The sequence below is a fragment of the Pagrus pagrus genome, assembly GCF_965226575.1.
Source record: "Pagrus pagrus genome assembly, chromosome: 3".
Lineage (NCBI taxonomy): Eukaryota > Metazoa > Chordata > Actinopteri > Spariformes > Sparidae > Pagrus > Pagrus pagrus.
In genome coordinates, this window is record NC_140187.1 from 9,363,199 (window position 1) to 9,374,379 (window position 11,181).

The following is an 11,181-nucleotide window of genomic DNA, read 5'->3' on the forward strand; positions in this document are numbered from 1 at the left end:
TAATATCAAGGTTATCGTGAATATCAAAATATCATGACACCTCTTAGTACACTATTACTGTCACACTTTGATACAATAACATACCTTTACCTGTGTGTATAGACAGTTTTCATACACATATACAGGTGATGGTATGTTGCATAGTGTGCAAGTTATATTTTTTACTGTCATTAATCAGTCAATCATGTTTTTCATTGGTTGTTTAATCTAAAAATCCCCATCATAAGTTTCCAGAGCTCGTGTGGCAACTTCAGGTGTTGTTTTGTCCAACTAACAGTCCAGATATTCAGTCAGTCATCACATTTGAGGAGCTGAAACCTGAGTTACAGGAAAGGCTTTCAAAGTTTGTTTCCATGCTTGCAGATTTCACTAGGCTACCTACTTCTATGACCGCAATCCATTCATAATCATTTTCACCTTTGTAATCTAGTTAATCATCAACCACAGCGGTGAACTTATGACGTCAGGAGGTTAATTTAAGATTTGTAACCTCTAACTTTTCCCTCCAGTTTGCAGACGTGAATGAGCTGGGATCGGCCCGATTACAGCAGAAGTTTGTAATGCGGTCGAAGATTTCTAGGAAGTGTTCAGAATAGAGCTGTTTTCATAGAAGGAAGTCTGACCCTTTGCTCATAACTCAACGGTTAACATTTTTTATGACCAGCGTATCTGACTTCATGAGCAGTCTCTTATCTGGCCTGTCGAAACACGAGGCGTTTTGTCTGAAATGAAAGCAACATAACTGGTTTGCTGCCCCGTTCGTGGTGCAACTGGTTTTAGAGTTAAGAAAACACATTCTTTTCTTAAGCCTTGTTTTGTCTGGAGAGTTTAAAGCAGACTGTAGTTTAGTCATTGTCAGTGACCTAATAACCTCAACTGACCTACATAGATCATATTTCTGGTTCTGGTTTTATGTTATGAGGGAAACTCTGACTTTAATTTCTCCTAATTATGTCGCACTGTAAAGAGATTTCCATTCATCTTGGATGTAAATGACTGGTTGCCTGCAGAAGGTATTTTTAAGGTCATTTAATCAGCTTTTTGTCATTTCAGTTAGAAAAACACAATAACTTTAGAGAAGTGACAATACATGTGTGATGAGCCTACAGAATTAAAACTCATTCGCGCCCATTTTAAAAAAAATTAATGTACAACTAAACATTTAGGCCTTCACAGAAGCAAACAGTCAGTGGAAACCTCCCATCAGTTTGCTTTAGTGCAGTACCACAGTGAAGCCACAGGGTGTCACACTCAACACTGCGGACCCACCTCTGCGTGCTGTCCCACGTCAGTCACGTCACCTGAAGGCAGCAGTGGATTGTAACTGAGTACAAATGCAAGGAACTTGAACTTAACCTGAGCATTTCTATTTCAAGCTACTTTACACAACTACTCCTCTATAATTTAGATGGAAACATTGTACTTTTCCCTCCAATATATTTATTTGACACATGCTTGATATTTGATGTTTGCTGTAATCTGTTGTGCTGATATCTTACAACTCACTTTGGCAGATGGCCAGTGTAGATACCGATATATGCACATATTTTTTCCACTTAATTGCAGATGAGACTCCCATGTTAGATTTACATATTGTACTCTTATCAAGATGGCATGCATTGCTTGTACGCATTCACTAGACAAAAAGAGATAACTACTCAATCGATGATTTGCTTCTCATACACATAATTAAAGCATCGTCTTATCGGATTGTCGGCGGAAATGTTCATTTTGGGCCATTCTGTTTTTTCATTTTAAAGCCTTTATCAGACAGCTGATGTTATCCTGCATCCCGAATGTGACAGCTTCAGCTGCTATTTACTTTACAGATTAAGATTTTACAGACAAAACATGAGATGAGCATATAAAAAGATCCATTATTGATCAAACTACCCCAAATTATGTATAAATGTACATTTCTTTCTTTTTTTGTGAAGCATCTTTGAGTATTTTGTAAGCGCTATATAAAGGTTGCTACTTTTGCCTCAATAAGTTATCTTAATATATTCATGTGAATAAGGGATTCTGCTTTACATTTTCGATTTTGTAGTTTTAACACAGTAACATTCGCTGAAATTGTTAACTGTGTGTAACCTAAGAGAAAATGTATGTTTTTCTTTATTAAAGCAGCTACAAGGAACTTTTATTTTTGTTGATTCTGCCTGCCCTGTTGACAAAGACCTTGATCTGGAGTGCATTTCAAATATTTTTTTTCATTTTGAAACAAAGCTGTTTGCAGGAGGGATGAGGTAATGTATCTATATGAGGTTACGTACGATCAATAACTGTAATGTGATGATGGTGAAACGAAGTAAACATTGTTTTAGTAGCAGTGGGTGAGTTTACAGGCAGCCTGAAGACATTTCTTTTTATTCTGGAAGCTTGTCTTTTATAATCTTTCCTATTGTCAGAATAATGTAGGTAATTATCTGTGTGGTGTTTATGCAGATTCATCTTTGTAATGGACTGCAGCTGGACCACCGTATCGCCTCGTGCACGTACAGTATGTGGCCGCCCCAGATGTGAAATGCAGCCTGTGGTCATCTGAAGGCAGCACGTCGTCTACTGTCTGAGCCCGGGTGATACTTCAGGTCACCTCCTTCATTTTTCATGGGCGTTAAGCAGGACAAATGTGAGACTCACGTTTCGTCCCACTGAAGTCTGGCCGTTGACCTCCAGGGCTGACGCACTGCAGCAGAGCAGTCAGCGTGCAGTTACCTGTCATAAATCTTTATCGCCTTGGATCAGTCCTCGCCCTCTCTGTCATGAGACTCCACTCTCAATCTCAACATGATTGATGGGAAGATCCAGCCTGAGCACAGCAAGAGTTACGCAGATTCAGACAGATACTGGAGAATACAATTGCATCCAATATTATGAATTACCTGAGCATATAATACACCCTAAATGCTTCATTGATTTACCATGATATAAATTATAATGGTGTTGTGATATATTGAGAGCCGGTCATCAAAAACACTCCTTTGAGCCTCTTTGAATTATTGAAGTCGACCAAAATGTGAGTTGAATAATTGAAGAGTTTTCAGGAACAAAGTCCCTCTGCCACAAACTCTCAGTCAGGATCACAAGAGTTTCTTGTTATGTCACCGAAAGACAGAATCTGTTAATGTTTAACGTAGTTTTATATTTCCTGGCATCAACTCAAACGCTTTTACATCACTCATAAACAGCAGCAGCAGGATGGTGCATGTGAAATGAACTCAAAATGAACTCGTGTGGTGAAGGAAAATGTGACCCACCACCAGCATGGCTCACCCATCGAGTTTTTTGGACAACAATGGAGGCCTATAGCCAAAAGTAATTTCAAATTAAATGTGACAAATGTAAATGTGATGACTTTTTGAGTGTTTAAATTGCTAAATTATTTTCCCAATCATTTTCGCGTAGTTGCTGCCTGGATTCATTTCACAAGGCAACAGGAGTCCCATGTGTTCAGGGCTTTTTCTCCATTAACCCAGACCACAGTCTTCAAATTTACTGGGGACAAACAATGCTGTAGTCATTACAAGCAGATATTGCAAAAGAAATGATACGTTGTCAGTAAACATTTTACTGATACACCCCCTCAGCATTCCATACTGAAGTTGACTCATGTGTCATCTTAAATTTCAGACGGCATTAAATGTGCGGGCGCGTGCGACGCCTTGATGACATCAGGGATTTTCCGGCACGATCGTGTGGAGCAAGTGAAACTGAAAGTGATAAACAGAGTGACTTCTGGGTGTGTTATCACACTGTGTCAGGAATTTCTGATCCTCCGTCAACACGGCGAGCTGCAGGATGAGTCCACCTGTCTGTCCTTCATCCTCTCAGTGCTGAGAGAGCAGATGGAGCCCCTCACGAGCTCGGTGCCAAAAAACATGCTGCTCATTTGTCACGATGCACTCTTCCCCTTTTTGGTGAGGATTTTTTTGCTTTGCTCAATTCAATCATATCAGGCCTGGAGTCTATAAAGATGCTATAAAAGTAATGCAAAAGCCATGTCTGAATGCTCTTGGTCAGCAAAGTCAGGGCGCCGAATCAATGGCTGAAGTAATACTGTAGGTGAGCACAGCTGAACTCTGATCAATATTAAACCATGAGGACTGCTTCGCCACTCAGTATTACACCAGCTGTGCTCCTAAGCAGCACCTCGTTTGCACTTTGATCAAAAATGCCAAGGTCACTGCAGCCTGTGTGCTCTTGTCCTGCATCCAGGAGTGTTACCGTCACTGGAAGAAACAGGAGACTTTGGAGGGATTTCTGCCCAAGTGTCTTTGCCCTCTGGAGTGAGTGAACTACAGTACACGGGCTGCTGTCTGTGCAGCTCTCAGAGTGGCTTATAACGTGCCCGCTGACAAAACAGTAACCCAATCTACTGGTATGAGACTCGCTGTCTGAACTTTCGTGTGCATTGTTTCCTTTAAAGCTTGACACAGCTCGTCAGCGAGCTGGAGAGTAAAGAGGAGAGTCATGCGAGGCTGGTATTTATAGATCCATTTAGGGCTGCAGTACAGTCTGCTGTGTCACCGTGATCAAGACCATCTGCTGGTCTTTGAATGAATTTCTTGTGCTGACTCTCAGGCAGGATGGATATGATCTCTTCGTGGAACACCTGATGAATTATAGATGGCAGCCTCACATTGGCTTTGACCTTGCAGGAGCCACCTGTCCGTTAACTGCTAAAATGTTATCAGGCCTCGTCTTTGGTATATCACTGTGCGATCAGTGATCATCGGGGCAGAAGGGCGGCCAGCTGACCTGACCGTTAACTAGTGACTAAGATGACCAGGCAGCTGAACAGACAGCAAAGACACAGCCAGTATGTCTGAGCAGGAAATGACTTTAGCGGCTGACAGAGGAGGAATCAGCTCAGAGAAATGTAAAATCACAAGCTTGGTGTTTACAAAAAATCCAAATGAGATGTTTTCTCTAACATCCTGACAGAGTTTGTCCTTGATGTGACTGTATTGGACAGTAAAGCATCAAATTAAACAGCCAGCTCTTTGCCTCAGAGGCCAAGATAGATAATCTTATAAATGATTCATTTGGTCTGCATATTTAATTTGGTGCTTTTCAAGCTATCACAGTCAGAGGCATTGTCAAGCCCACAGCACCAGATCTTCTGCATCTGATGAAGTGTTGTTCTGAAAACAGCAGCTCTTATTAGCAAGAGGTGGAAAGTACATTCACTCAAGTACTCTACTACAAGTACAATTTCAAGGTTCTTGTACTTTTCAAGTGTTGGGTTTCAAGTGTTTCAAGTGGGTCTTGAGGGTGTTTACTGATTGTAAAGCCCACTGCGTCAGCATGGTTGTGATTATAGGCTATATAGTTAAAACTGACTGAACTTGACTTGACTACATGTACTCAAATACTGGACTTGACTACAATTTTGAGGTACTTGTACTTTACTTGAATATTTCCAATTTTATGCTACTTTATACTTCTTCTGCACAACAATTCAGAAGCAGATACTGCACTTATTACTCGGCTACATTTATCTGACAAGTTTAGTTACTAGTTACTTTACTGGAACAGAAAGCACAATATGAGTGGATGGAGTGGAAGTATAAAGTGGCAGTAAAGTACAAGTACCTCAAAATTGTACTGTACAGTACTTGAGTAAATGTACTTAGTTACATTCCATCATTGGTATTTTCACAATGTGACGCCAATTATATTTCATTTCCTCTTTTTTTTTTTACTTAATATCCCAGACAACAACACAAAAAACTCCTCAATATGTCAGTTATCAATCTGTTGATCTGCATGACTTCTATTATTAGCGGGGCTGTATCCGACTCATTTCTTAATTAGACAACAGGCTCGTTATCCCGAACACACGGTGAGAAACGTCTGCTTCTGCAGTCTGCCATCTACACCACGACACCAGATATATATTTAAAAACAAACAACTAATGCGACTCTTTTTCCTCCTTGTGATGTGTCACATTCTTAGACAGGACTTCTTCGACAGAGAGCTAAGGAGGGACGGAGGGAGGGAGAGAGGGATGCCATCATGCTATCGGTGCAGAGAAGCAGCAGTGAGCAGGCGTTAATAACAGCTGACACGAGGTGATAATGAGTATCAGCCCTGCAGCCGTGCGCCGACACTCACACCTCTATTCATCACTATTATTGTCAAACAAAAAGTTTATCTGCTCGATGTCACGGGAACAAACATCAGAGGGAAACTGTGCACAGTTCAGATACATGTTTAATGAAAGGCACTCTTTACAGGATAAATAAAACAAATAATGACATTGTATACTGTACAATGTTGACACATACAGTAACAGTCCTCACATATTAAGTGCTTCATAACATAGTAAAGTGCTGAGTACCAACGCGACTAACTGACGTCACCTTATTGCATTTCATTTACAGGTATTGCTCTCTCCGCGAGTGAAAACACCTTTGTTTTCCACCCGCGCGTCATCATTATTGCATATTGTAGGATTATTATAAAGGCATTGATTGTGTTACAGCTACACCCACTGCCATTTCTATACAAGCCGTATTTATATGTATAATAAACTCACATACAGTACATTTTCGAGATTGGAATGTGGCATGCATATATAGTACGGACTCGTGTTTTTTACCTGATGAGACACAAATGTCGTCATTTCGCAAATTCCAGTCAAAGTATTGGCTTTCCCCATCACAAGGAATATAATGGTCATCACTACATGATTAAAAATGCTAGAATATATTTAGCTACAATAAATATGTCAAACCCTCAGTTACTGATAATAAGAGTTAAACCTCATTTCGGCACACTACGCCATGCAATACAAATGAGAGAATGAAGGTAAATGGAGAAATGTTCAAATACACGAGTGTCTCCTCAATTCTCTAAGTCTGATCACAAATATATATCTCGTCCTCCATTTCGGTAAAGCTTTGTATTAAGGTCCTCCTTATAACTGTTAGTTTATAGGTAATACCGGGTTATTTTTTCCTTATAAGATGCGTATTAACATTAATAAGACAATATAAGTGTTAGTAACAGCATGATAAACATGTTTCCTGTTAGATTATGAGACATTTATAAGCGCTTGAAACATGGTAACAGTTTACAGACGCTTAAGAACATTTATAAAAGCCTTTTGAGTTTCCTATAATAGCATTAAAAAGACATTTATTGAGTTTAACTTATAACCTCAGATTTAAATGTTAAACCTTTACTATGCTTTTGTTACTTGCTTAATACGTACTTTTATTGTGCTTTTTTTTAACAGTTAACTATGCTTTTTTGCAGTTACCGGCTTGACAGCGAGAACAATGCCTTATTAGTTCCTTTATTTTACACTTACTAGCATTTTAAAGATTACAAGACATGCAACAAGGGCTCCAGGCTGCAGAGTTTTCCACCTCTGTACATGAGGCATGCTCTCTCCTAGATGAGTGACCTGTGAACCCTCTCTTTTCAACAGTTAACACTGTGTGTGACGCCGTCCTCGCTTAAGTCCTGCATAGCATTGTTGACAAAGAATATGCACATAGTTAACTGCTAATAAATGCATAAAATGGGTATGTATTGATCTTAATTTTGCAACAAAAAGAGCTCAGTAAAGCCCGCTAACATCTAGCTTTTGTCTTATATATAAATGTGTACAATCGGCATTTACTCATCCGTCAAATGACTTATTGGCTGTGATTAAAAACACAACGCCCGGGTGGACAAGCTTAATTTCACCCCTTTTCAGGTGCAACGCTATGACGTGTGTTGAGGTTAAGGCTGCTGGCTTGTGAATATTTTTTCATCTGTCTACTTCCAAGCAGCCTTTCAAAAAACATTGTTCAACTGGCGCTGAGTTTGAAAGAGAGACTGAAGTTAAAGATATTAAAAAAGGTACTGCACACGTGCAACTCTCAACAAAGATGAGAAAGAAGCGAGATGCCTTACTCTTATGCAACTTCCATCATCAGCTCTGCAAAAAAAGTGTCTAATTCAGAATATTGTGACTATTATGTTGAAACAAGTCTTTCTACTGTTAACTGTTTCTCCTGCACGTTTATGATGACGAATGTGGCATAAGAAAAAAAAGACAGAAAGTTGTTTCCTGGCAATGGGAAAGGAGTCAATCGCTTATTTTTAGTGGGTTTACACTCTTTTATAAAACCTGCATATGCACACTAATTAGGACCTTATTACCTATAACCTAACACTTATTACAAGACTCTAATACAAAGCGTTATCGACGAGGTAAAGCTCCAAAAGTGCTTAAACGATATGTGGAAAAAAATACATTGAGTGCAATGAATTGTTATGGGTTTTAAAGGGTAAATTCACGTTATAATAACACTTTAGAAGGTGACTGCTTGTACAGCTAAATCTGCGTAATCTGGTGTAAAATGCCGAATAATAAAAATGAAAACCGTGTAGATAAAAATAATGTGATTTTCAACACTGGAACTGCTGCATGCAACTGCTGCACGTGCTATAATACAGCCAAGCAGTTTCAGGGTTTGTCTTATACTTTGCAGCCTATCTACGAGACTAATCGCAGGCTACTAACCCTACCAGCTATTTATCACACAGATATTGTTACGCTGTGTCAAACGGAGAAGCGCTGTCTGCTGCTGAGCATTCACAACTATAGATCTGCTGAGGAGGCAATGTGTGCGCCGATGTCCTCTTGCCTTACACTGGACACACTCTGCCTGACCTTGACAATCTTGCCAAGTTCTGTCTAGATTTTTGCTGAGAATGACGAAGTGTAGACGCTGAACTGAGACGTAATGTTAGCTCAGGAGTATACTCCCAGTTTAAATGACTATCAAAACCTGTTGTGATTTCTTTTGTGGGACAAACTTACTGTTACACGGACCTCAAGGTCAAATTTACTCTTCCTGTCACTCGTATAGTTCCTACAATCTCCAAGATGAAACGTCTATAGTACAAATGAGCCGTCACATTTCTTTTTTCTTCATATTGCACTGGATGAAATGATGATAATTATACCTTTCAGCTCTTCTCATCAAGGGTAACTGACATAGTAGTTGTTGAGTTGTGTTAATTGCACTTTGACACATCCACAAGCAGAAAGACAGACAGACGGACAGACAGACAGTTTCAAGGCTGTCTCACCACACAGTGCCTATTAATACTGGAACAGTGTGCACAAATGCTGCCATGTGTGACATTGGAGTACAAAATAGTGGGAAAGATAAGTTCATCTCACTACTGGATATGTTTTGTTTGTCCGTGTGTTTTTTCATGCCCTTGATATAAATGCGTAGCTTCTCTATCAGTGCATGCCGTTTTTCTCATTCTGCCAGGTGCCGTTACTTTTGTTAAGCGAAGGTGTGCTTCCGTACTTGTTCGCAGCTGACATTTTCTGCGCAGCCTCCGCCGCCGCATCCATGATCTGTTTCTCCTCCTGCTCCGTCTCACGGTGGTAGAAATAGTTAAAGTTGGAGACGATGACCGGGACGGGCAAGGCGATGGTCAGGACACCAGCAATGGCACAGAGGGTGCCGACCATTTTGCCTCCCATCGTGATGGGGCACATGTCTCCGTATCCCACAGTGGTCATTGTCACCACAGCCCACCAGAAGCCGTCCGGGATGCTAACAAACTGCGTCTGGGGCTCATCCACTTCTGCAAAGTAGATGGCACTTGAGAATAGGATGACTCCTATAAAAAGGAAGAAGATGAGCAGCCCAAGTTCCCTCATGCTGGCTTTCAAGGTCTGCCCCAAGATCTGAAGCCCTTTCGAGTGTCGGGAGAGCTTAAAAATTCTGAAAACTCTCACCAGACGGATGATTCTTAGGATTGCCAGGGACATGTTCTGACCAGAGTTCATATCATCATCAGGGGTCGTAGCCAGCTCTGTTCCCAGGGTCACAAAGTAGGGAATTATAGAGACTATGTCAATGATATTCATGATGTTATTGAAGAAATCGCTCTTGCTGGGGCACACCACGAAACGGACGCCGACTTCAAAGCAGAACCAAATAATGCAAATAGTCTCCACAATGAAAAAGGGGTCTGTGAAATACGCCATCACGTCTTTGGCGGCAGGGTGAGGAGCAGAACCGTCTTGGGTCCCATTGATCATTTGGGTCAAAGCCGGGGGAAAGTCACTGTCGTCCCTGAACTCTGGCAGAGTCTCCAGGCAGAAGATGAAAATGGAAATGACGATGACAAACACAGAAACCAGAGCTACAGATTTGGCCGCGCTGGAGCTTTCTGGGTATTCAAACAGGAGCCAGAACTGTCGCTGGAGTTCGTTGGTGGGCAAAAGGACCTCTGGCTCTTTGATAAACCCTTCGTCCTCGCGGAACTGCTCCATCGCCTCATGACCCAACTCGTAGAAAACAATTTCATTCGCGAACACATCTAAGGGAACGTTGGCCGGTCTGCGGATTCTCCCTCCTGACTGATAGTAGTACAGAATACCATCAAAGGACGGCCGGTTCCTGTCAAAAAAGTACTCGTTTTTCATTGGGTCGAAGTAGCTTATCCTCTTCATGGGGTCGCCGAGCAGCGTCTCAGGGAACTTATTCAGGGTGCTGAGCTGGGTCTCGAACATCAGGCCCGAAATATTGATGACGACTTTCTCGTCTTTTTCTTCCATGCAGTGCTTTTCAAACAAATCTTCATTCTCGTAGCAATCCTTTGCCATTTTACTGAAGACACTGTCAGTTGGAGACTCGCTGTTGATCAGGAGCTTCAGGTTAGAGATCAAACTGGCGCTGCTGGAGGTCGCTTTAGTGGTCAGAGTCGGAGGAGTGGACGGCGACAACCCCTCCTGACCAGAATGATGTCCACGTCGTCCTCTATGTGGCGACTGTTGGGCGAAGAGATCGGGGGCCTCTGAGGTGGGTGAGGTCGGGTACCCGGAGTCATTCGGGTCTCCCAGGTTGATGCCGACATCATCCATGTTTTCAAAATTAACAAGCGGCACCTCCATCCCCTGTGTTGTCCCTAGCCACGGCTCCGTCTATCAGCCCGGTTCGAGTGCAGGAGACAGAGGGGACACCACGAACAGTGCCACGCTGAAGATCCTGGCAGGGCCTCCTTCCTTCTGACTATCATTCAGGCAGCTGTATGCCTCTTTTGGAGTCAGTCCTCTGTATAATCTGTAAAAGAGGGGGGGTAAAAAAAAAGCAAAGTTGTGTTAAAATTTGTTAAATAGTGCAATACAGTTTTGATGGTAAAGAGGT

General features: G+C 41.5%; 1 protein-coding gene across 1 annotated transcript; it reads right to left on the minus strand.

Annotated features, from left to right (window-relative positions):
- Positions 1 to 8,595: 8,595 nt before the first annotated feature.
- LOC311255395 (potassium voltage-gated channel subfamily A member 10-like) lies at positions 8,596 to 10,928 on the minus strand (the record flags this gene model as incomplete). The annotated part of the gene is made up of 1 exon (XM_084349829.1): positions 8,596 to 10,928. One exon carries the CDS (start codon positions 10,926 to 10,928, stop codon positions 9,261 to 9,263), a length of 1,668 nt encoding a protein of 555 aa, XP_084205955.1. The 3' UTR covers positions 8,596 to 9,260.
- Positions 10,929 to 11,181: the final 253 nt, after the last annotated feature.